The sequence below is a fragment of the Calliopsis andreniformis genome, chromosome 5 (genome assembly GCF_051401765.1).
Source record: "Calliopsis andreniformis isolate RMS-2024a chromosome 5, iyCalAndr_principal, whole genome shotgun sequence".
Classification (NCBI taxonomy): domain Eukaryota; kingdom Metazoa; phylum Arthropoda; class Insecta; order Hymenoptera; family Andrenidae; genus Calliopsis; species Calliopsis andreniformis.
The window spans coordinates 8,619,792-8,647,276 of NC_135066.1; the positions used below are offsets into that span (position 1 = coordinate 8,619,792).

Here is a 27,485-nt window from a genome sequence, read left to right on the forward strand (position 1 = left end):
TAATGATCTGTAGACACTCGAAATCCAATGTACCACACGCGACTATGATTTCGTGCACGTTTACCAGCACGTAATAGGAGGACGATCCGCTACAAAAGCACTGTGCAAGATGGTTCGTCCTTGTAGCGCTGGGAAAATCGCTGACACGCTTCAGGCGGTGGTGGCGCGCACGCTACGAAGGGCAGTTCGCCTCCGGCCGCCGTGGAGCTCGAACGTGTCGCTGCGTCCCTCGCTCTCTGACTCCCTTCTTTCACTGTGTTGTCGTGTTCTCAACGATCTGACGTGTTCAACAGTGTTCCATCAGCTGCTAACGCTCGCTAAACATCTCTTTATACACATTCGCAACGCATGTGTCAGTGATTGAGTGACGAAGCTTCTGGAAATCGCGTTGAATATTTAATAACCTTTTACGTCTTCCTGGTGTTAGGGGAGGAATTCCATGTCGGGGTATGTATATTTTTTTCGCTTGTATATTTCATTTTTTTCGTTTATTGTTTCGGTGACTAGCGAATTTGAATAAAATAGCGATGCCCAGTGAATCATCGTCTCGATTGCTTATGGGAGAATGTGTGTGCGGGGGTTAGGGAATATTATATTGGATTTAGATAGATTTATAAAAGCAGTAGAAGTATATGGTACTTCAAGACGTCGATATAAACTGTGTTTTAGGCAAACAAGTAGTATAGGTAAATCTTGTGGTGACTTCCAGTAGTCAAGTTGCACTTGAAATTCATTTTTTCTGGGTTTTTATTCCTTTGATATTTGGAACATGTTTATTAGTAATATTTAGATACCAGAGGAACTTCCGTTCAAACTTAAATTAATCTCAAACTAAAGAAATATATCGTTTTAAGTAGAAATGGTAAACGATAACTCCGACAAGTAAAACTCTCATCATCTTACAAGTCGAAAATAATATATTGAAGTTTCCTTACTTTGTAATTGTGTGAACAACGTATTTGACACTTGTTATTGTTTATTCTTATCATAATACAAGATAGTGATTGTCAAGTTACTCTTATATTTTCAGAAATAAGAAAAACATACAAATATCTAAATACTAGTAAGCAATCGTGTTGTTTAGATGGAGTGAATTTTTAATTCCTCTATCAAATCTAATTACTTCGACTCCGTGTTTCAGCCTGTTTAAAACGTTTGACGATAACAAATGGCGATGAATTTGCTGGACCCAGGAATTAGGTATTTAATCGAATCTTTGATGAAGTTTTGCGGGAATCGATAGGTGCTGTTTCTGAAATGAGACTACATAGCCAGATGTGTCTGTTGATTCAGTTGGTTTATTGCTATGCGCAAACACGTAAATATTTACTCCGAATCTAGCTTTCATGGATACACTGTTATAGCTTTTAAACTGTTATTTTTTAAAACAAAGCAAGTTCATGAAAGTCTGTAGATTACAATTAAAAATGTCAGTGCGCCAAACAGAGTAATAATTAATTAAAAGCAATAGAAAAGTTAAAGTTATTAGGTCTGTTCGGTATAGGAATCGATATTAAACTGAAAATACTCGAAGAAATCATTTTTCTATTAATATATAGAATTCGATAGGAGCAATGAATAGGGGTTGAAGTAATTAGAAGTTAATTATTTTCGCGATCCCAATTTCGTGATCCTGAAAGGACGCTTCAAATAAATTGTTATTCGTAGTCGGCTGAGCTATTATCTCCGTCTAGATGATTTTCAGGGCAGGGAAATAAACGACTCGATATTCTCTTGTGTATTCGCCAGTCGAGGCACGCCACATTTCTCCCTCAAATTGTTTAAGTCTTTTATTTCTGGTGAGTGCGGTACGCGGTTGCCGTTTACCACGACGTTGTCAGTACGGCTGGGGAGAACATCTGTTAACGCTAGAGTAGCTGATAATGTGAGAACATGAGAAACTTTCGCGAAAATATGAAACGTCTGCATGCCATACTTACTGGCTCGACGTTATATTGCACAGAACAGTCAGGAAATTGCATTTTGGATTAACAATTTCCATTCTCTATCATTCTGTATGACAATAATTCGACTGTGAATCGTGTTACATCCTATATAAAATCGTAACATTATTCTTCAAAGGTTTCGTTTAATTCTTTTAAAATTATTAACGTATACTTTACTTTGGATATTTGCATCCTATATACTCTTTAATCCGCAGTTTACTGATTCTACATAAAAATTGATCGATATGGCGTATAATAAAGTTTTTAATACTTCAGGAAATATTGCGTACCATTATTCGAGTAATAACGCGCTCAAGTTTTCAATCTTAACCGTCTTACTTTCACGCGGCATCCGACTTTTATAAATATGCATCTGTCTCGTATGTTATGAAAATAAGAAAAGGGAGAAGAGCATGGAAAATGCTCGGCGCAATTTCAGAATTGTTCTGCGGATTTCCCGTTGTGGGAGCTTAACGATTAAGAAGACGCGTGAGTGTCTCTCAGGGGAAATTACGAATTACACGTTTTTCAATTAAATATACCGAGGCTCGTCCGCCGAGAAATACAGTGGGGACGTGTAAAGAGGGTGGCGAAGGATCAGTCGTGAGTCCCCGCGACTGCTTGTGGATCGCGAAATTTACCTCATTATAATAATGTATCGGGGGAAAATGAAGACACGGAAACAGGCAACTTTTTATTTCGTTACCTGAACGTGGAACGTATGCACATGATTTTCGCGAATCAAATATCCCCTATCATTGTGTGAAATGGATTCCAATTACGAGGTCGTTTTTCACTTGTCAGTGTATATGAGACGGAATAGAGGTTCGCGAGTGCTCTAGTTTAATTAATTGAAAAAGCGAGCATTGCTGGAAGTTGGAGCTACTAACCCGTTGGAAAAAGGACACTTGAAAGATTTCCGTTCCTGTTAGGAAGCAGTTTCGAGTGGTTGCACAAGTCTGTTCCACAAACGCAAACCGTATCATTGCACGTTCTGCAGACCATTCCGTTTGCCTTTTTTTTCTCTCTCTCTCTTACCGCCTCTTATTTCGCTCCCTTCCAAGCTCTCCGTGGACCGTTTCTTAAGTAGGAGGTAATTAAAAGTTCGAACCCACCACGATTCACGCTTGGAAGGATCACCACTAAGCTTTTGCTCGTCTTCGTTCGTCTCTCGCGAATGACGCCTTGACTCGACTTGCTTCCTCCGCCTTGTCTTCCTTTTCTGATCGTTTTTTGTTAAGAAGTTTTCTTGCCGCCGCTGGTTTGATGAAGGCCGACGAGAAAAGTTGAAAAATTCCACGGTGGTTTCTCGGCGAATACCGAACGGTTGTTCTAACGTCCTTTGACGTTCTCTCACCTTCTTCGTACGCTCTTCAGCGAGGTCCTGGAAAAACTGTCTTCCTTTTCTGAATGGAAACTTCTCCCTCGCCAGCCGCCAATGAATTTCGACTGAAACGAATGAAAACGGCACAAAATGCAGCTAGAGGTTTAATTACTTCTCTCTACAGCCGTCTGCAATGTTAGTTTATTGCTTTTGAGCCAAAATGTCGCTTATGTACGTAGCAATCAGAATCCTAATGGAAGTTACTTGTATACTATGACAATTTTAATACAGGGATGTACAGGATGATCAATGGCAGGTGTCAGAAATTTTAGGTAATAATTCTAATTGCGTTTCAGGATGATTTTTCGAGTTATTGGCATAATCAGATGGCAAAATATGATACGTTATTTTTTCCGAAATCAAGATATCCTAATTTTTCACGTGTACCTAGATAAGATCTATCGTCTATCGTTAAATCCACGTCAAATCTGTCTGACTCGGGACTTATTCTACTGATCTCTAAGTCAGACACATTTCACGCGAATGTTAGTGGAGTTTGCACCAATTAATAGCTCTAAATACAAATACAAAGACCTCCTCTTCATATATCTGCTACCCGTTGTCAAACAGCCTCTATTTACGTGACTCCTCATCCATTCGATTGGTTGCTCAGGGTGCTCTAAAACACTGAATAGCTTCGAAACGTTCTATTAAAAATGTTCTTTCCCTTCTTCCTCTAACTGAATTGAACGAATGAAGTTGTTCGTCGCCGAAGCGGTTCATTAAATTCCTTTCAATTAAAGGTGGTTCTTGCTGGCAGAACTTAGGGGATCCGCGACGCGAGCTGTAAACAAAAAGCACAAGTGGGTTAGCGCGATCGAGAATGGAGGAGGAAGGAGCTGCCAGAAGCAGCGAAAACTAAGCGAGGTGGGGGCGACAATTTGCGAGGCGTAACTTCCAAAAATTCGTGGATTTCAATGAGTCCTGCGGCGCAGCTGCCTGGAACGAGCGAACGGTGTAAACTTCTCGGCGGAAATTTGCCCGACGCGACGGCTGGAAGTCGAATCCGGGACTGTGTTTACGAAGATGGAAATATTCTCGCGGAAGTAAATTCCGTTTACGATGCCACGCTCTGTCGTTTCGAAAAGCTTTATCTACCTGCATGTATGTAGATCACCGAAATGTTGGGTCAGTCTGCGCGCGGAGGCTGCGGTTCCATTGTATCGTAAAATTACGAGAACTGTGGAAAATACAATCAGTCTGTTGAACATTTGCTTTTAGTCGCGAATATGTTCAGACCTGGATGTCGCGTCCTATGAAACATGGCGACAAATGGGGGACTATTTCATGCGATACTGCACGTAGGTGTAAATACTTTCACGAGTTTGTCGACTAAATGTCAGAAAAAGTAAAATGTTGAGGTGGAAGAGCCTGGAATTTTACTACTGGTCTCTTTTGTTCAAAACCGCAAGCTTGCAAATTTCGAAATCATTTTTCGCGGTGCTCCCGTCTGATTTTGCAGTTGAAAATTATATAAATGGATTCGTTTTGACGAGATCTTTCCAATGATATATAGATTTTACTGCACACTCTTTCATATCTCATTCATTCAGTTCATATTTTATAAACTGAACTTTGGTTCTTTTAATCTTCTATCTCAATATTTTACTCCTTTAGACAGTTAGTCAATAAAGTCGTTGAAGTATCTATACTCGCAGTGTCGTTTGAAATAAAACTCAACGTGAAATAAGAGTTAAATGGAATCCTTCGGACTCGCCCCAATTATTCGTTTTTCAATCAGGGATAATTTGTCCCTGTTTAGTCGCTGAGTAGTAGTGGCTGCTGGGTAGTAGGGACTGCTCAGAATAGTGAAGCAGTATGACAAAATAACTAATGTGTTCTTGAAGCTTTTGGGTCGAAGCGACATTCAAAATCCCAGACCCTCCATGAACCGACCTCGCGGCGGGAATTAAGGAACAGGAATATGTACTTAAGTTCAGTAAGGAAAATCTTTTCAAGAATCAGCGAACGGAGAACTTACACGATCGTGAATAGTCTAGAATGGCCTAGAATTATCAATACGAATCAATAATTGATCTTGAAATAAATTAATGATCTTATTTAAAAGAAATATAATAAAAATATTTGTTATCTATTTAAGATAAACTTTCATGTTTTAATTTAAACCGTACTAAGTACTTGAGAGTCCATCAAGAGTTACGTAACATTAACATAACAGTTACGTAACTGAAATTAAGTGGGCGTGATATATAGTTACTTCCTGTTAAAACCTGACAACTGATAGATTAAAAGATAAAAATTCTGTTAATATTATTCTCAATTTTCCTTGTTAAAAGCATACGGAGCAGGAGGATCTTGGTAACTTTAAATTCTAGAGTTTCACTGTACCTTTAGAAACTTTAGTATTTAATCGTTAAAAACTTAGCTACAGCTCTTGTTAATGTGAATAAATTAATTAATTTAAATTGCAAATTTCATTTGCTGAAATATTTCCATCAGTATCGTAAGTTCTTTTTATTATTTCCCTTTATTTCGCTTCAATAAGATTACGACAGTGCCCATCATTTTAGAAAAACTTGTAATAAGAACGCAATTCATGATTTAATTTTCTTCGTGCGAAATAAATACTTTGCTTTCAGGGAGAGATGGAAACGATACTTTTATGGAAGAGTGACATGCCTGTCAATAGTTTCTATCATATCCGAACTTCATTCGTGTACTTACAAGTGATAGCCATTGAATGGTTCTTAAAGAAGTTTCCACAACAATTGCCAGGTCTATTTCCCATTAATTATTTGTCGGCGATTTCAACTTTTATTTCAACGTGAGAATCTGTGCAGTTTTAGAACTTCCATTGCGAATTAAACCGTCGTGGCACGCGACGGACACGAGAATTCCCTCCTGAGCGAGGAGCTCGATAAAGTCAAACTCGATGGTATCCCGATAACTCTCTTATCGAGGTCGGATTATTCGCTTTCATCCAACGAGGACGACAATATCGCTAGTCAACTGACAAATCAGTACTGGCTTGTAATACCTCGCGTCTGGATTCCTCATCAAAATTGGGAGTTGGCGATAGATATATGCGTTGATACTTGTTTTTCTCTAGTTAATACACGTATTACTAGTTTATTGCTTCGAATGTAGAACGAAAGTCGACAAGCTCTATTACAAAAGATAAAAATTAATTAACTCTTCAGAGCATATTAATTACATCATGTCCAATATATTAATATGAAAATAAGTGGCATTAAATATCAATTGTAATTATAAAACATTATTTAGAAATGAAAATTCTAGTTTGTACTTTACTTTATCAAATACTATTTATCTGCAGAATCATTTGCTTTTATACAAAAAAGGGTAATTGTTGAGTGCAATTACGCATTTATTAAAAAATGCAACATAGAATCGTTTATTATTTTAGAATCCAGAATGTGTATTAAGAATAAATATCTAAAATTCTATGATTTTCTAATATTTTTCAGACTGGTGAAGCAGGGAGTTTCTAGAAAATGATTCGAACTTTTTCAACCATGGACATTTCACATATCGACAGTGAAAAGCTTAAGTGAAAGAAGAATAGTACACAGAAGAATATCGCAGAACTTGGGAGGGAACTGTGTGATAATGCACCGAGGTTCAAGGGAAGCTCTTAACCAAAAAGAAAGAAGAGGACTGTTGAAATCGGAGAAGTGGTTCATTGTACACGAGAGAATGTTATCGTAAAGAGAAGTGCGAATCCTAGAAACGAAGATGTGCGGTTCAAGTGGCCCTGGTGGCATCAGATTGACCAGATGTGGCGTTGTGTGTGGCATCGCGGCGCTCGCAGCTCTCAGCACAGCTGTTATAGGGCCTGCTTGGCTTCACACCGAGGAAAAGTTAAATCTCCCATACTTGCCGCGTAATTTCGCGAACGTCGTTACCGTGCGATTCAAGCTGGGGCTCTTCAGAGTCTGCCCGAAGATCGTGAAGCCTGCTAATTTGACAGTCCGTGAGTACTAACTATTTCCTATTAAAGTTAGAGAACAACAAAAAGCTTTCAAGAAACTGGTATTAAGCCCAAAATGTCTATATAATAGAAAAAAGTTAATATACAGGATTCAACAAATATGGGTTGTAATATTTTAATTTAAGAGATGATCTCACATTTTAAAGCTGCGTAAAATTTAAATCGTGAAAGATACAACAAAATGTATTAAGACTTGTTTGCTCTACGTCTACCCTTCAGTGCATCTGTAGAATTACAGAATCCTCTAATTGGTAGTATAGCATATAGGTACGTTATCTTTAAGGTATTATTTTTGCAAAAGGAAGGCAGATAGGACATTACAACATGTACATTTTGTGTTCTAATTTGGATTCCTTGCCATTCCTTAAAATATTGAAGGGTGTATTTGTTATACCCTCTATAAATTTCTAATTAAGATAGACTGTGGAGCTGTAGATTGAGGAGATAATAATCACTGTGAATAATTCTATACAATTTTACGTGAATTAAAGAATAGAAAATGAAAAAGTGTTATGGAATAGTCTGTTAGTAATGTAGCAGTTTCATTTTCGGTACAAAGTTCGTTCTATTCTTCCTTCGGGGAACAAAGGGTCAGTTAAGAAAGAAGAAGAAAACTGTAAGGATTACAGAGCTATCTGTATTCATTAAACTCTTATCTCTCCTACTTAGGTCTTGCTAATTAAATAGTCCTACAAAATTAATACGCGATACTGTCCTTATCACCATCAACTTCTGTCTCTTTCGTAGGTCCTTTGAAAATAAGTTTTTGAAGCTTTTCTGTTGCCTTCTTTGAAACTTTTTTGTGAAGTTCAGCAAAAAGCCTGTATCCTTTGAGGTATTCTATCGCTTCTTTTTATAAAATCCGTGCTTTGAACGAGATCTGCAAAACTATAACATACCTCCAATCTTCTTAGAAAGCATTCATAGATTCATGTCTTCCTGACAAACGAATATGGTTCATTACAAACGAATGAACTTACATTTTCAGGGAGAATAAAAAACTGAAACAATTGAAACAAATTTATCTGAAAAAATATAAACACGAACAATGCTAATAGAACAATAATTGCATAATAGTTGCATTTATTTGCCTAATTTAAACGAGTAGAATCCACTCTTTAGCCTGCCAAAGCAAAATGTCACAATAACATTAATCTTGACGCAATAGTCGAGAGGGTTCCACAAAAGTTTGCAATAATACAATCGCATTAATCCCTCCCGCTGAAAATCCTCGAACAACGCTTCAACCTGCAGGTTACTACGCACAGATGTCTATCAGACTTTCTTGCAGAGTCAATATCCAAGGGGGTTAATCCTCACCGAGATCCTCAGTTGATCTAGCAGTCGAACAGAACTTCATCTGAAAACTTTCCTCCGTAAGTTCAACAGACGAGGCGGTCAAACACAGAAAAGTGCGTGAGTGTTGGCACTCCTCTATAGCAGAGTTCTACCCTGCAGAAATTCTACCAAACGGAGGGACACCTCTATCTAGAGACTTCCAAATTTTCTGTCAGCTTTGCACCCCTTTCTTATTCCGCAAAAAGGGTTGGGCGGGGCAAGAAGGGATCCTGGAGATTGCCAGCGCGTTTGAACTTCTCTCGACAAGCGTGCTGTCTCTCTATTCCGCAACGAAATCTCACAGGACAAGGAGAGGTGAATGGCGTTCGCGACAGGCGAAGGATTTTCAAGAACGGCATGGGGCGAACGTAAAAACAAATGACAGTGGCTGTAAAGCGGGGCTGAAGAAAGCACCGGAAGGGCGGAGGGGAGGCACGGTTACAAGGGTGCTTGCAACCACCCGGACGATGACAATTTCTTTTTATTTCCCTTGCCGTCTCGTCTCACTCACTCGCCTGCTTGTGACTTTCATTTCTTCCCTTGTCCACTACCTCCGCGCTGTTCTCTCCTACGCTTCTTTTTCATCGTTTTACCACTTTTTCTTACTTTCCTTGTGCGCCTCAAGATTTCTCCATACGTGTACACATGTAAACGCGAAACGTTCATGAACGTGGTGAAGTTACATAGTTTCCTCGCCGAAACTTGTTCCTCTTTGTAGTCTGAATATTAAGCTTCATTTGGCAAGAAGAGGTTATACATTTGTTATATTATTTATTTATTATTCAGTAGTCTGCGTGTGTTATGTTTAGAAAACCAATTGTTTAATACGTGAAAATATGTTGAGTAGTTGACAAAGCATTAATTTTTTCGATATAGTACTCTCATAGTTTTATACACAGAATATTCCAAGCATACAATCTGCACGATAAAAAATGTATAGTTCCATTTAAAAAAAGCAAGTGACACCCCCTTTGCCCCGTCAAACATCGTCCTTCAAAAATTCATTCTATTCCATTTGGTCAATCCCTGTGTCCCATTCAATGAAAAAAGAAACAAGTTCATATCTGCAACAGTTTCAGGAAAAAGCAGCTTGTCACGCTTCATGTGCCTCACCCTGTACACATCAGTTTAACTGGAAACCCTCTAATGAGTGCTGACAACACCGACAATACTAACAGCATTTCCATGACTAACAGGTTTCCAATTAAGCTGAGCACCTTATATAGCAACAGCGTGCTTTCGTTCAAAACATTTATTTTGGTGCTCGTCATAATTTAAGACTTGAGAACCAGTTACTGATCCTTTGCTACTCTTAAAAGCTACTAATTGCCAAGAAAAAATTCGGCCAACCGATTTATTGTTTTCCCGCAAGAAGCGGTTGGAAAGTCGAGCAGCGGTTTTTCCGCAGGCTTGCACGATTAATTTCCCTCATACGATCAGGTCGTTAGACCAAGGTAAGATAAATTTGACGTAACACTGGGGGATTTCATCGTGGCTCGTTAAAAATGGAAATTACCGGTATTTTAAAAAGCTGATCTCGCAGTGCACACGGAAACGAGCGCAATCCGGCTAGAAAAAGTTGCCAGCGGAATTCAGTTCTCGGGCAAAACGAACTCGGTCTACCTAGAAAATCCTACGTGGCTAACGAGCCCTTATTATCCTCATCATCGACAGGCTTACGTCTCGCCGACAACGAGCTCGCGCAAGAATGCTGGAAAAGGACATATCGCGGAAATTCAGGACGACAACGCCGTGATTCCCGACGCTCCTTTCTTGTCGGTGACTAATGATTGGCACTAAATAAACCGATCAAGATCGCCTCGAAACCGTAGAGAGCACTGCCTTCGCGAAATATTACCGCCACTTTTCTGTCTGACCATACTCGTACCATTACTACTGATCATTCCTTCGAGAAACTGGGACGACGAGATTGTAATAATATTGTAAATTTAGAGAACGTAAGGGTGAGTTTATGTAAATGGAGAAAGTATAAGTCGAGTTATTACTGTTTGTAGATTATATCATGCGCGTGTAAATATTGATAAATACTGTTGCCATGCTTATTTCCGCTAGTTTAATTATGAAATTAATTTCGCGACTGTTTCGTTGTTAAACAGAATATAAAATGGAGTTCACTGGTAATATTGAATAATAATTTGAAGCGATAATTTTCCTGATTATTACAGTTGGTTGTACAACTGTTAGTCTAAGGAAACATGTTTGATTATTTATTAAAATTGGGATAGCGTTTGAATTACAAAGGATGTAAGAAACGAAAATCCATGATGCTGTTTAAGCCAAATGAAAATAAAATACTTAGAATATTACGTAAGAAATGAATCGATGATATGCAACGACATTTACAGAATTTCACGTGTTGAAGCACATGCCAGCAACCAGGAAGCAGTAATTAAATTTGAAAAAGCATAGAAAACGCGACTGGAGTCGCTGGTCCAACGCAATTGCACGTAAGAACGTCGAACGACCGAAAAACAACGGAAAGGATCGAGCAATTTTCTACGTGAACGGTTAACGATTAGTTCCCGAAGAACGTGTGGTTTCCCCAGCAGCTGTTTCCAGCACCATGTTGTGAATGGTTGCCGACTACATCCTTTAGAATCTATATGTAGGATATCGAACGTGCGAACAGGGCAAAAAGAGTGACAAACGATGACGCGATATTATAAAACAATTGATGGATGATTTGGCGGGCAAGGATGAGGGGCGAGGGAGTGGTGGGTGGTGGGTGGCGGGCGTGGACGTTGAAATAGCGCATGCTCCTTTCCAGGTCCTCGCTAATTTACTTCCCTCCTTCGTCGTTCTCTTGTCCTTTCTCTTCATTTTCCTCCTTCGCCTTTTATTTTATCGATCTTGCTCTCTTTCCACCGGCACGTATCGCAAGTATCCTGATAAGTCGCGTCTCCAATGAAGACAAATCGTCGTGCTCCACAGTTTTACGAAAGGTAATTAATTGTCAACGACCTAACGAGCCTCTTGGTTACTGTTCCAACATCGACACACGGTTTCAGTGTACAATGAAAGGATGTAATCTACGAGTGCGTGATTTAAGATTGCTACCAGTATCACTGGCTCACTTATTTTGCCTTTGCTGGAACCAGGAGATTTCTTTTCCACAATTACAGTATTTTGGTGTTTGATATATGGAATATGAATAGAAAGAACAAGTACGAATTATAGAACCTCTATTAACCGAACTTCGAATATTCAGAATTTCTACTATTTAAGGTCATGCATATTAAGTATAATGACAGTAGGATTATAGTAGGCCATCGATTAAGACATAAATGGTGAAGTAATAGTACTTTGCTGAAGAATATAAAAATAGTTATTAAAATGATGTTCCAGGTTTAGATCTTAAAGTATTTTAAACAATCGAAGTCCTATAGTGTCTGTTAGTGAAAAATGTTCGTTCTTAATGAGCGAACAAATTTGTGATGTAACGATGACTGCTTTTAAAATATCACACTCTCTCATTTTTTCATTAGTACAAATGTGTGGATCTTTCATGCGAAGCGTATAAACTACAAACAAACACGGCAGAAGAGTGAATTAAATTTAAATCCTATTTGAGCTCTTAGTTCAGAGGAAGTCCAGCATGTAGAACGTTTGGCTGCACCTTTTTAATGCTAAATCTTGCTCCAAGCGGCATTAAAAGCAAATAGAAAACGTTTTAGATGTGAATAAATGGAAAGAAAAGACTCTGAAGTAATCTGTGTCGTGAATTATTGTTCTCCGCTGCCATATAAATATTTTTAATCACTCATTAATCATAGCAGACAATTAAGATAGTGCTGTGTTTGAGCTATTGAAATTAGTAGAGTATAATAATTGTTCCGTAAATTAAGTTAATATTAACTGCAGAGGTGAACAACGGGGTGAATTCTTTTATCTTCGATTCATTGTCTTCACAGTTCGATGAGCAACCTCGTTCTGTTAATTCCTGTCGATGTTGTTAAGTTCCTTCCTATTCGTCCTACTGGATCTTCGTCTTACTTCTTAAGCTTCATTTCGGGTTTTAGGTCAACGAGATTTTCATACGTATTTCATTGACTGGATCTCATTACACCGTTTTGCTATAGAAATTTCCAGCCTTAGTAAATCTTCAACAAATTCTTTAAACACTTATTCTGACTATTTATACTTCGTTTTTGTTTGAACTGGTAAGAGAAGTGATAAACATATAGAGGAGAAGATAGGATATGAGGAACTCATTTTATTTCTTGACCTGAGGAATCTTAAAATAATCGTAAATAAAAAAATTAGTAATATTCGAAACTTTATAAGACTATTGAATTGTGAACGTTTCCCAAACTGAGACAATTATAAAAATAGAGACTCGTACCTATGAAAGTAAGAAAAGATTAAATGATATGCATCGAAAGCAAATATTTTTAGCGAGTTTCGTTTGATTAAGCACCTTTGGAGTTGAAATTTGAGCCACCTAATGACCTTTCTCTCACTCGTACGTGTGGGACGGGTAAAAAGGAAATTCGGTGGTATAAATCGCAACTGTCTCAGCACGGCGTGCGCCTTCGCCACGATAATGAGGTTATTTGTAATTCCAGAACCGACTGATCAAATCTTCCTAATTTCCTGGATCTACTCGCTTAAAATTCTGCTCGCAGAACGCGTCTGGGTCTGCGTTCTCTCGGGAAACGCGCTCACCAGAAACGGCTCTTCCTTGATCGGGTAGGTCTGTTGCGGAAAGCTCCGTTGCCAAGCAAAAGAAGTACGAGGAGAGCTTAAGGAATCAAGATTGGAAATAAACACATTTCTATCAATCCTGTATATATTAACTTCTAATGAACGCTTTGTAAATAATCGTCGATAAGTTGGAAGCTTGTAAAAGTGTCTTGAGATTATGTTGTGATACACAAACATGGTTCTCTCTTTAAGCGTGAGTGAGCTATTGGACATTGTAAATTATTATAATATACTTTTCATTCAAGGTTGAATAACTTGGCAACAAAAATTACACGTTAACTTTTATGAAGGTTTTATCAATCAATCGAAGTGAAAGATCGAATAATTAAAGTACATACTTCGTCGTGTGGAATTTTGTCAAGCAGGTCGATAGTTCGTTTCATAATTTTTGTTTATCGGCGAACAACGTTTGAAGAGGATTATTGGCTGCTGTCAAAGTTCAGCATATTTGAAATAACCCTCAAGGTCCCTGTTGTACCGTTATATTAAATTTTAAACGTGCTTCACGCGACAAACAAATATTTGGAATGCAGCGGAGCTATTTAACGCGCATTTTAATCTTCGAGAGTGAAAAATATTACTTGAAAATGATATTTTAATTCAAAATAAAAATGGACATCATTTATTATCGTCAGACTTTTCTTCTAAAACTTTCTAGTGCTTCTGGTAGGCAATCAACAATTGTAAATTTACGTCAAAGTATAAACTTGGTCTTTGTTCCCTAAGAACGCCAGGCGTGTCTATCCTTTTCTGCAACAGACACTAAATTATGACAGAATTAATCACGTAATTTTGCATTCCATAGAAGTCCAGAACTTTTGAGTGCACCGTGATGAAACTAATGAACGTTTCTTTTTTTTTTTACCACGACACGTGGTAATAATTTAATAAGAAAATCTCGCTTCGAGATATTACAGAGCAGATCCTAGCAGTTTACTTACTTCACCTTGGCAAGTGCTTTCACAAAATGTACAAAGCTTACCTAGTCTATAGGGATCTAATTATGTGTTCAAGAAATCCCTTATCTTTTCTCCCGAAGAAAAACGGAATGTCTCTCGACCAACAGTTCCTCCGTTGCGCGCAAAATTAAACTGCTTTACAGATGATGAACTTCCTGGAAAGTTCACGCCCTTGCGAACGTTTCGTTTCTCCTTAGGTTACCCTCTCCCACTGAAACGATACTCCGTTGTTCTCTTCTTAAATTAAGAAAGAAGTGCTTCTTTTCCCTCCCACCCGTTTCCTCTATTGCTTTTCTCTCCAAGCTTTCGCCTTCCTTTTGCCTTTCGCGCTGTTTCTAGTCGCCCCATGATCATCCCTCGCGAGATATTCCGCCTCTTTCTCACCTTCGCGCCCTCGTACCGATGCAATTTAATCAAAGTCCATCCTCGTTCTGTTCCTCTTCCCCCTATCGGTCTCACCAACCCCTCTTCAGGCTATCTTTTTTATTTGCACCCGAGCTTGCAGCGGAACTGTCTGATAGTTACTTCTCGGACGACCGGAAATTTGAATAATCCCGCCAGTAAGCTTCGTTAGATGCAGCCCAATGGAATTTAATGTCGGTCGTGGCTAGCGCGAGCAGAAAGCGGCGCCACTGTTAGTCACGCAATTACGTGATTGCGGTTGCTGGATTAGTCGATTAACAATCACCGGTGATGGAGCTGGGAAAGTAAGTAGCATCGGCACAGCGAGGAATTACAATGAAATATATAAAATAATCAATTGCAACTGTCTGTTCAGATTAGCCAATCTACTTGAACTCGGATGGATTTAATGCAACCAATTATGGACAATTCACGAAGTCTGTTTTCAAAGAGTAAAATGAATTCAGGAAACGAATTTGCAAAGGGGCCCAGAATAGAGACGTTTCTCCTTGTCCTAGATAGAATCCATGTCAAAAGCTATGTCAGATTTATTCGTTATCTATCTATAGCAGAATTACGTCACGTGTCATAGTTTCGCCTAGGTAGATCAGGGATTAGATGTGCGTCACGCTGTACAGGTTTTCCATAAGCATTTTCGGACTGTTATTTGGTAAGCGAATGTAGTAGCACATCCAGACTGGATTTTCGCGATATGATATCCATATGCCAGGAACGACCGAAGCGGAATTCCGTCGGCGAAAATATGTATGTATTTCTACTCAAGCATTAACGCCGCGCGTTATCAGCGTAGCTCCAATGAGATCATGAGATTTCAGCTATTCATAAAGGGACTTGTGTAGCTAGAAGTCCAGTAAGCTAGATATATATTGTAGAAGTATTTATACGTGAGTGCAACATTTGATCTTCGATGGGAGTAATGCTAAACAATGAAATATAGCTGATTATTACTCTTATTTCAAACTGACTAAATATTATTCGTTTTGACGTCGTTTGCATTAACAAACAAAAATGAAATTTCGAAATATAAGTTCACAAGTTGCTCACTAAATATTTTACCATAAACTGAGGTAGCGAAGCAGAAATTGTAATAAAAAAAGAAAAAGCATTGAAGTGTTCGATTCCAATCCGTGTAAGTTGTAGTTGTCAATCAACACCCCCTCAGATATCGGAAATCAATTCTTATTGGTCGACTTTCTGAGCCAGCCTCGTTATACACACATATACATAAACGTGCACGTAAGCACGGACACTGTTCTAAACATGAACACAGACACATTTCTTGCGAAGAGGATCGTATCGTTTTGCGCGCAGGTACGAAGCCATCGAATGCCAAAGTTTCAAGCGTTTATTGCGCTTTGACCGTTCGACAGTCGCCCATCGGCACTCTCGACAGCTATTTGTTTCGAGGGGGTTACGCGAAAAACATCGTTCTCTTTTTATAGCTCTGACTGAATCGTTTTAGAAATCTCGATACGCCGCGCCACGCCGTCGTGAAAATCGCCGACTTTTATTTCACGTCGATCTCAAGATATTTATTTCATCATCAACAACAATGGCTTGATCTCTCGATAGTATGGACCATAACGTTCTGTTTGTTCTGCACGGTCTTCCGATCATTGTATTAATTTTCCAGTAGCTTTAAAGTTTAGAGTCCCAGCAGTCACAATAGTAACATTATTTGTAGTCTCTTAAATACAGTAACTACTAGAAAATTAATAGAGTGACCGAAAGACCTTTCAGAGCAAATGGCGTGTTATAGTCTAAACTATTGGTTGGATCTACGAGTACCTGAACTTGAGTACGTCACTTTGAAATGGCTATAAAATAGGTGAAGTTTTTGAATCTTTTTTTTCATAGTATTTATTAAGATATACATTTAGAAAATATTATTGAAAAATATTAGAAGATGACTGAATTATTCGCTACTCTTGAAGCTCCTGCTAAAATATTGATTGCTAGCCGCTACCCCTACCAAGATCAGGACATTATAGAAATATAAAAAATCTTTTTGGAACTGAAAATAAGGAAAACAACAGTTGATTCTATTTGCAATTTCCACGATGCAATCAAAGAATTTATTTGACAACCACAAAGTCTCTCTCTGGTCGCAAGATCACAACTCGATTTTCTAAATTTCCAAATAAGATTACTCTTTCCATCGATCTGTAAATGCATTCAATCAGCAGACAATATAGCAGGTTCTTTGTTACAAACAGTATTTTTGTTGGACGCGGTAATCAAGTTTTAAGCTTCCGGTTGCGTCGCACTTCCGGCTTACTGGTTCCTCTTGCATTGCGAATCGTGATTACTAAACAACGCAATCCGCGGTTCTACTCGATCGATAAATTAATTTTCCGGCTTCGTTAGCGGCATAATGAGCTCGTCAACCGTAATTCGACGTCGAAATCCTCTCTAGGAAAACCATATCGCAATAACGACATCTGCATCGCCTCCACCATACTTACTTTTTGTGGAATTGTAATAAGTGTCGTTAGTGCTTTTGAAAGTGCAAATGAAGTCAATTAGGTATGAAGTATTGTATACAATCTCAAAAATCTTAGAGTCCTGTAACCTATGTTAATGACTTATTGCATAGCTTATAATCATACATTATTGGGAAATTAGTTAGGAGATGATTATGTACCAGTTTACAAGGCTTAGGAGATTTAATTGCAAGAGATAACAGTCAGCGATTGTATTTATTTCTTTTTTAACATTTTTAGATCACCTGCGTATAATAGTGATTAATAGTAGCGCAATGCATAAATTATTTATAAATGTAATCAAAAGTAAAGGGCCAAGATGAGAAACTTGGAGAACACAAGAGGTAACATTGATAGGCAGATAATATTGGCCAGAGATACTTACCAGTTGCTTTCGTTTACTGAAGTAACTTACAAACCATGACAATATGTAGTCACTGAAACCAAGAGAAGCTAGTTTTGAACTTAAAATGTAGTCAAGAAGCATTAACAACGATGTAGACATTTCTACAGCTGATGCAGTATGTGTATATACTCTCAGGAAAAGTTTCAGATGATTCTATTTTCCCATGAGAAGCTAAGAGAGAGTAATGTGGAAAAATATGAATCAACAGAAGCTTGCGCAGATGGTTGTGTAGTGTTGAAAAGGGAGCAGAGGTGTTAGACTGACCATGGCTGTGTAGCACTGTAACTTGGAGGCATTAAGCCAATTAAGATGACGCATGGTTCCGAAACTTTTCCTCCCCCAAACCACCAGCAGCGGTAGGGCGATCAATTCTGCGTTCTTTTCCTCGTACACCAAGCAACCCTTGACCCTACCCCACCGTAGCTTTCATCGTGTTCTGGTAACGTGAGTTAGACCACCGTGTCTGCACCCCTTGCTTTTCTTGCCCCAACTGTTCCTTATGGAACTCGGTGATTTTTCATGTTTTCGATTGGCGATCAGGAACATTGATTTCTAGACTTTCTTGTCGGATTGCTGCTCATGCGTCTTATGTTTTATTAGAACTCTTGTTATGTGTACGTTTGTCTATAGGATATCCAAACATTAACCACTCATATAATGAAATATTTATAACATATTTGCCTTTACTCAAAATACCAAACTATCTGAACCAGAAGTCGAAATGTGTCTTCTTCCCAACAGCCATGACGCGACGTTAGGAAACGCTGCGCCTATTTCCCGACTTTGCGAGATGGCACACACGATCCCTGTTAGAAGCATGAATAGACTCGAGCCTCCGATATATTGAAATCGTCCAGCTTGTACTCTGAAAAGCATCTCGCGACCGATTAAACCCACCGTCGCGTCGCTTCTGTTCGGCCACGTACAATCGAAGGATCGAGGGTGAAACGAATGGTACCGTGCTCTTTCTCAATTTGATTCGCGGCGCGCATTCGGTGCACCTATCTGCGCGTCGCTTCCGGTTAGTTAACCTCATTGAAAGGCAGTCGTGGCCTCGAATTGAGTTCAATTCGAGATACGCGCTGGGAATGCGGCTCAGTTGCGTCGCCGACAACGCGAAAGACATTTCCTGCGATGAGGAAAACGGAAAGGAACCGATAGGTTGTAGCGTTCGTGTTGGAAGCGTAGAAGATTCAGAGCGGAGACGTCGCATCGTTAAAGGACGAGCTATTTCTTTGTGACTGGGAACGTTCAAGACATTCAACGACAAAGAAGTCATATTTGGACGAACTTATGGAGAACTCGAGAATCGATATGTATTCCTGTTGACTGTAATGATCGTTTGAAGAAAGAGTGAAATTGCAGATGAATGGCTCCTTCGCTGATTTCAACGAGCTTCAAATATGTTGTTAAGGGTGACATTTTGAATAATAGTTTCCTTTGTATTATGTGCGGCGACAGAGGCTCTTCGTGACTGAGACTGCAAGAGTATGAAATATTTAGGCAAATGACATGTAACAATCGCTAACTTTTGCAAGAAATAGTGACAAGTAGACTATGCAAAATAGTAAAATAACTATGCTCTGGTGTTTACGAAGAATAGTGACAATTGATGGGTATCTAATATCATACACTGATTTGAGACAATGCAATGTCTGCAGTAAGAGTTTTCATACCAATCCAGAGATAATAAGCTTATACAAAATTTCGTTCATTTGAAGCTTCTGAAATATTTAATGCAATTTCACAATTTTAATGGAAGACCACTGGAAGATAGTAGGTACTTTCGAAAACAGTTCACAAAATTTGTGAACGCAGAGTAGAACGTGATCTTGCTGTATCTGATAGAAAACACACTGAAGGGTCACGTTGAGAGTTACGATATTCGGTGCCCTAACGATTACATACGCTTCCCATACCTTTGCCAAATATCACGATTAAATGTTCAATAAAAATTAAGTAGACGGTCGTTCGTTACTAACGAACAGTATTATAAGCTCTATGATACGATGAACTCCTGTATCAAGAATATATTTAGACCAAAAACTTTCGTAAATTGCTCGAAGAAGAATTGCCATTACTCTTGTTGTTGCTCATTTAAAGTCACTTCCTACGTAATGGAGGACTTCAGTTCCATGAAACTACTTTGAAACTTCATACAGCTCGCATTTTTATCCGCCATGCAGCAAAGCAGGTCGATGTTTCTTTTCAAAGAGCATCTTTGTAGTATAATAGAAGCTGTTTAATAATGGCATTCACTTTTGACGGTAGGTAACAATATGTCGTTAAAATTTCCCGTAAGGAAATTTTCAACGCGAAAGCTTTCGCGTTTCACGTCGCAGTAATCCGTTTTATAAACATTCATTGCTAATAAAAGTTGTTTAGCCGCGCTGACCAAGGGGATATGAATTCGTTATGAAATGGAAGGAGCTATGCTGCATACTGAGTTTAAAGTGTATTTAGCATAGAAAATGGTTAATGCAAAACCGGCGAAACGCTTAGGGGAGATGAAACTTTAATGAAAAATATTAAAGTGGGTTCATTGGTTAATTATTATAGTTCTTCTTGATTCGTTTACTGTAACCTTTAGTTACGTCGAAGGTGAGCTTTTTTGTCGTAGTAAAAATAGCTTGTCGTGTTTCCCACTAGAAGTAACCATCCATGGAACTATATTCGTTTTGTCGCGCCATATTTGGCTTAGTTAATGTGGGTTCAAAAGCGAATCACCGTAGTAGGACCTCCCCATCCCGTTTAGAATTTATATTTTACGGCAATTAAGCGAGAACAAGTGGTCTATGCGATACAGGCCTCTGTGTTCGCGATCCTCGATTGATTGTAGCTTCGATGAAAGCCTATTCACCTGCGTCACCGATTTCGAAGCTGCAGCACTCGATTTCATCAAACTTGGGTTTGATACATGTACCCCCTACTGTTAGCAATTTCTACCAAGTGGACTTGGTAATTTTCTTCGTGTATCAATCAGTTTGTTCAGATAATAGGCAAACATTGGATAGGGAAATTAGAAATGGATTTCGCTGTTTTATGTCAAAGTTACGCAAAACTAATTTGAAAAAAATTACAGGTTGTTCTGTAAAACCGTTTATGCTTTAATTTGAATTTGTATTTCAATATAAAGTCCTTTAGGGAACACTTTGTATAACACAGAGAGAAGTATTGTTATAGGTTAAATTTTAGCCCTTCAATTTTTGAATATTCCGACGTTTTAAGCTTCCCTAAATCCAAAAATACAAAAAACTGATTACTAAAGTCTCTATGTATGAATACATCAGTATATACATGAATGTACAACCCCTTCTAAAAGTATTAGGACACCTAGAGTCTTTGACTTCTATTTTACAACATAAATGGTCAATCATTAGAAACATTAAAAGGAGATTTTGCATGCTAAAATAAAACGAGATTTCGCTGTGTCTGACCTAAGCCGAATTCTACTTATTTGTCCGTGTCTGGCTTGAAACTTATTCTGCTGGTTTTACTGTGTCTGACTTAGGACCTATTTCATTTGTTTTACTATGTCTGACTTGGGACTTATTCTACTAGCACTACTAGGCTAGTACAGGTCAGTAGTAGAATAAGTTCTAAGTCAGACAAATTTCACACAAATTTTAAGCGTTTTAAGTTCAAGTCGTTACTGATTTCAGAACTTTTTCCAAATACATGTGATGCAATCGAGCATGTGTTTTAACACTTTTGGACGGGGCTGTACGTTGGCGTCTATTTTGCTTTATATATATATATATATATATATATATATATATATATATATATATATATATATATATATATATAAATACATATATATCTTTATATATCTCTCGATAACCTGGATTATCGGAATTTCATGAAATTTGGTATGGTGGCTTCTGTGTATCAGGTATCGATACTATTCAAGTTTTTACAAAATTTGGTCCAGGGTACTGGGAAATATGGGGGCATAGAATTCCATTATCTCAAAGGGATCGAAGTTAAAGAAAATTTTATTCTATACAGTTTTTAGCACATTATAAAGAAATGCTATTAATAAAAAAGACTTTTCTGAAGAAAAGTTAAATTTTGATAATAAACTATTTGCCCTTGTTGGAAGAGTATCACAACTCTGTTGCCAATTTTTCTTTATTGAGAGTGATCTTCAGTATATTAAGGGCGATCGAACTGTGTATCATTAGCTGTAATTGGGAAGTGTTATAAGATTTACTGTTCCTTTTGTTACTATATTTGTCATTTAATTTTTCTAAATACTGACATGAGGATATTGTTCAGATAGATTCGAACAACAGTTACTATTTGTATACTGTTTTGCCGCTTCAACTCCGTTCCAAGTAAATTTGGGAACAACCAGTAGACATGTACATACATTGGCCGTGCGTTGAGCTCTCGTTACGCATTTAAATCGCTGTTTAATTGTATGCAATACTTGTACGTTGCCAGAAGTTTAGTCACTAATGGGCTGTTCTGATACACTAAAAACATACATAACGAAGCAAACGTTTAATTAAGCAGTGTTACTTGTTAAGAGGTTTAATTCCTTGTTTATTCAAATCCTCATATTGATCAATTTTTGCAGCACATAATGTCACTATACTATGAAACACATAATACAAGTAAAAACATTTGCTGTGTCACTTTTACACAAATCTAATAATATCTAATAAATTAGAAACTTCTATAATCAATTTTATATCGGCAGAGTTATAAATATGAGTTCTTAGAGATTTTGAACATAGTATTTTTATTTAATCTGGTAATATAGCTTGAAATATTTGTGAAAAATTAAATTCAGATCTGCAATGGACAATTCATCCGGCTTCACTCATGTCAGCTTTATTATGTGTTAAATTTTCTAGATTAAGGCAAACAGAACAGGCTGTTGTATGCAAACGATTGTTTTATTCTAAAAGGTTTCAGTTCGATAGTAAAAAATGTATTTTCAGTTCTAGCTGAAGCTCTAACTGCGAAGCTGCGTATCCATAGAGAGTTCTATGCTCCAGTGAGTTATTTCCCTAAAACAAACATTAATATTTACGCATCGCTTCGTGACGAGTGGACCGGAATTCTTGCTGCAAGAAAAAGCCAGGGAGAGGCAACCCCCGCTGTTCTAACGCTACCGACGTAGATCAGTACTCATTTCGACTCTGTGAGAGGAAAATTTCCTACCTCCTTCATCCTATGCGCCTGTATAATCTTTCTTCTTCTCTCTCTGGTAGGCTCGTTTATCTTCTGCCTTCCCCGTCGCGGAGGATCTAACCGCTTCTTTCGCGGTTACGAGAAACACAGTGGAAACTTTTGTTCCCTCCGCCGAATCGACTTCAATCTTTGTTCTTTATCTTTCATCACCTCCTCGCCTTCTCACGTGCCACTTTTTACCCTGCCTCCCAGCGAATTTCGTTTTACGAGCGAGAATCCGTGAAAGTTCTATGCGTTGCTTGACGAGAAAGTGGGAAAGTAAGAAGCAAATGGAAATCGAGCGAGACATCCTTCGTATACCCAATACACATTTTCCTAAGGAAAATCGTTCTAGTTGGTGTCTTTTGTTGCTGTACTTTACGAATGATGCCTTTCACAAAGAGTTCTTATTGTTTATTCAATACTTGCTGCCTGGAAGGAGTATTTCAGTACATGAGTGATAGATGGTTTTACTGTAGGATTGTATTACGTGATAATAATAGTGACAGTAATAATTTGAGATCAATTTATGGCATATTATTTATTATTGTAAGGTTGAAATGATGGGAAAACGCTTTTTCCGCATATTTATACAGTAGAACATCGATTAGCTGGCTTAACGTGCAACTGGAAGCTGAGACATGCTCCTCATGTCCTGATAGCAAATTGAATGGAAGATCGATAGACAATCGATCTTCTGTTATAGTTCTGTTGTCATTGCACCGAAGAAGAGTAGGTAACTTTGGATATGAGGAACTGCGAATAATTGGGACTCGGTTAATCGAGGTTCTACTATATAGAGTCACAGTATGATAGGAAAATATATTCGGTAGAAGTATCCAAGGTGTAATTAATGTTTCTTCACCTTTGAATTGACCCCAAGTCGAAGCTTTCCATGGTTATATCCATCTCCATTATTCTAAGCTACCTATTTATAATTACCCAATGTATATTTTTGTAGACACTTATCGAAAATCGCTGTAATATGAATAACTATACAAGGAGAATCCAACAGTTTTTTTTCTAACTATTCAGCGAACACAAGCTTCCCTATTATTTCCCTGTGGAGCTTCGTTCCGTGCATTCTACCATTGGTTTTTCCTAAGCGAAAATCGTACGGAATCCGCATTACACATTCCAGAAGTTCGTGAGCAGTCCACAGTTTGTGGGTCAGCTATGTCCAATGTGCAATCGGGAGAACACACAAAGTAGGAGCTACTGGAATACTGCAGACACAAGAGACAAGCAGAACTGTGGTTAACCCTTGCTAAATAGCTACAATATGTCCTATTTGAACATGGCTGATAGACTAGGGCCTTGGTTGTCAGTAGTAAGACGTCATTCATAGTCGGACAACATTTGCCAAACGTACTGCAGCTATCGAAATTAATAAATTTACTAATGGGAACTGTTTTGAATAAATACTGAAAGCTGGAGACAAAAATTCGTTAGTATATTTAACACTGTCGCAATGTCCGCGATTCAGGTGCATTTTAGTTTCCTTGTTAGTGAAAAATAGTCTATGTTCCTATATTGTTCAGCTCGAGCTTCACTCCTCTTTGAATACCAGCACGCTACACAAAACACGTTTTCGTTGTTATGAATAAATTTCCCAGCCTAGTTAAAAGTAGAACTGTTGAAAAACATTATTGCGAGGAAATATGAAAATACCCTTTGAAAGACTTTTTTCTGAATAATGTTCTATTTTTTGACATGGAAATTATTAATCCAACGTACAGATGTACGAAATATACATATTTTATTTACGAATACGGACTTCGATGTTAGCTTCCGTCAAGATTGTGCTACTATTTTATTCCATCTACCACACGACGCTTTTTCGCATCGATGTTCGAACTATTCAATTCTACTTTCACCTTCTACATAGCTCTACGAAAGTTCGGGAAATAGCGAGGCCGAGGGCGATAAGGGAATATAGGAAACGGGAAAATCTCTCGAGGGGTTCGAGAAGATTCCGATCAGGTAGTCGCTGTTCTGTTATGCTCCCGTATCACCCAGTGGGTCAGATCTTCAGAAAAGTCAAAGGAATCTTTCAAGTCACGATGGTACGGATGCAAACCTAATTTCAAATGCGTCACAGGCTCACAGGGAATACTCTTCTGCCCATGTATTGAGAACAAGTTCTTTGAAGGGAATCAAGTTGAGTGTAAAAAATACTTCGTGCAAAAAGAATTCTTCTCTCGTTAAATATTAAAAATATACATATACATAAGTAGCATGAAATGTACTGATATGATACATGAAACTCATTTAAAGTGGAAAATAGAAATTATAATATAGTGTGCAAGATATTTATACGAAAGATCGTATTTAAAAGATCTAGATTTTCCAAATATCCATCTAGAAAATGATCTGAAAAATATATTATGTAGTAAACTACATTAAAGAAAATAAAAAGTTATTCTCTTCAACTTCATCAAAGACTAAAGCAATATTGTACATGAACGTTCTTTTTATGGAAAATTTTAGTAAAGGGAACTCTCATTACCACGTAAGCATGCACTGCTCTTTCGGAGTTACTCTAAGGATCTAACTACTTTAAGTGGATTTTCTAAAGGGTCAGCCCCCTTTTTTCACTAAGCATTATTTAATTACTACTTATGCTATTTTAAGATTTTCACTCTCAAAGTTTCTCAGAAAAATAGATGATAAGAAAGTCCAAACATACTTCGAGATCTGCAAATACAATGTGTTTTGGTCCAAGTTTTATATCATCTAAAAATATTCAAAAGTCTATAAAAACCATCTACACTAAAATTTAATATCTCAATACTATTTTCTAACATCCAAACGTAACTAAAATTATCTAGATTTGTGTGTAAAACATCCAGGTATGGAACTACTCACGCATTTCACCATAATGCATTATTATGGGAAGAAATGGGTATCCAGAGAACACGAGTCATTTTAATCAATTCGTCAGCAAAGCCAGTATCCCATGACCAAGTTCGAACGACAGAGGTAAACAAATTAAATTTCATCGAGATGATGAAAAATCTCATGACACGGACGAAGAATGGTATAAACACAGACGAGATGCATCCAACAATTATTAGGACTCTATGGAATTGCGCAGGTGTCCGTGAAGTGAATAGCCAATAACGCGTCTGAATCGCGAGCAAGTACTGATTAACAATGGCGCTTGTATACACGTTATTTGAATTGGTCGCAGGACGACGCGAATGCGCAGCACAGTCTCGTCGAGTCGAGTGGAGGACGCCGTGTGATTTCGTAATTCAATGCATTCTAGACGTAGTGTTTCTTTGAAAAACTAGGTGCTGGCCACGGGGTTAAGAGGTAATGTCTGTCACTAGAAAGAAGTGGGTTAAGTGATCCTGACTAAACAAGAGGGCTCGAGTCCCATTGCGTACCTAACAATGAACCTTTTGTCAGCTCCAGAATTTGTTTTGCAAATTGCCTGCCTGCGTCTTCAATGGATCAGCGTTGATCGCGAGTTGTTGCCTCTGGAAACTGATGAATGGTTTAAAAGACTGAATAAGAGAGACAAGGAGTAGGAAAGAACCAACAACCATGCCGATTTGGTCGCGCAGAATGCTTTTTCCCGTTCCCTGAACCGGTATCCAACCCAAACTCTTTTACTGGAATGACAGCAGCCACGTTGGGCTTTTCCTAATGCAGTTTCCTTGTCAGCGAAGGGCTGATGGTTACGCTTGATTTTTCCCCTCATCGACGACTCCGGGAAACTGCGAAAAGTTCCGCTACCATATTCTGCGACAGTTCCGCGACTTGTCTGCGGGCACGTGGTGGTTGGGAAAGTTTACAAGAGGACTTGGCGAACGTCTTTTTCGGGACAGTGTTATTTGATTTCGTAGCCTTCTAAATCTATTACTTATGTTAACTTGGTCGTAAACTTCGAGCTTCAATTTTTTCCTACACGATTCTGCGAGATGAGCAGGGCGACTACCAACATATAGGGGTGGATACTTTACTGTGAACTAACAAGGAACGTCACTTTAGTGTCGTCTACCGATTTTCATGAAACTTAGTATACGAGTAAAGTATGGAAACATATTACAGACTTACTTCTTTTTTAGCTGCTCATATTCATGTTGAGGGGATGACAACCATCCCCAAAGTTGAAGTGAAAACTGCATTTTTGTAAATATCTGAAAAATTAATGCAGATAAAAAAAATGGTGCTTTTTATAAGCAATAAGCTAAGGTAAAAATGTATATTCCGTCCCAACTTTGGGGGTGGTTTTCACCCTCTAAACATGAATATCGGCAGCTAAAAGAAATACGCGTCTAATATTTTTCGATGCGCTGCCCGTATACCACGTTTTATTAAAAACATCGAGAAAGTAGTTTCAATTTGATGAAAAAAGCGGCGACGTACTTTGTAAGATCGAAGCAGTTGAATTTTAGTCCCATGGATTTCTATGTTTTCTCTCAATGTCTCGCTGCACTTCAAGGAAATTAGATACGAAGAAATGGAAAAAGGGGCGACAGCGAGAAGGGGAAAGGGATGCTCACCGCTTCCTATTACATTAATTTCAGAGGCACTTTCGTTCTCTATGGCACGGCCCCGTTAAGGTTTAATTGCATCGCGCATCCCTGCTATTTTGATAAGAGTGTCCCGGAAAGAAGTGTAGGGGTACAGCCGCGACAAGGCGGAACGGAAGA

General features: G+C 38.3%; 1 protein-coding gene across 1 annotated transcript in view; it reads left to right on the forward strand.

Moving 5' to 3' along the window:
* The first annotated feature begins 219 nt into the window (after window positions 1–219).
* Window positions 220–27,485, forward strand: part of LOC143179321 (uncharacterized) — a 78,637-nt gene continuing 51,371 nt past the window's right edge. Inside the window, exons 1-2 of the mRNA XM_076378505.1 lie at window positions 220–447; window positions 6,780–7,285. Coding sequence (XP_076234620.1) covers window positions 7,048–7,285 — 238 coding nt within the window. The 5' untranslated portion in view covers window positions 220–447; window positions 6,780–7,047. The remainder of the gene's footprint in view (window positions 448–6,779; window positions 7,286–27,485) is intronic.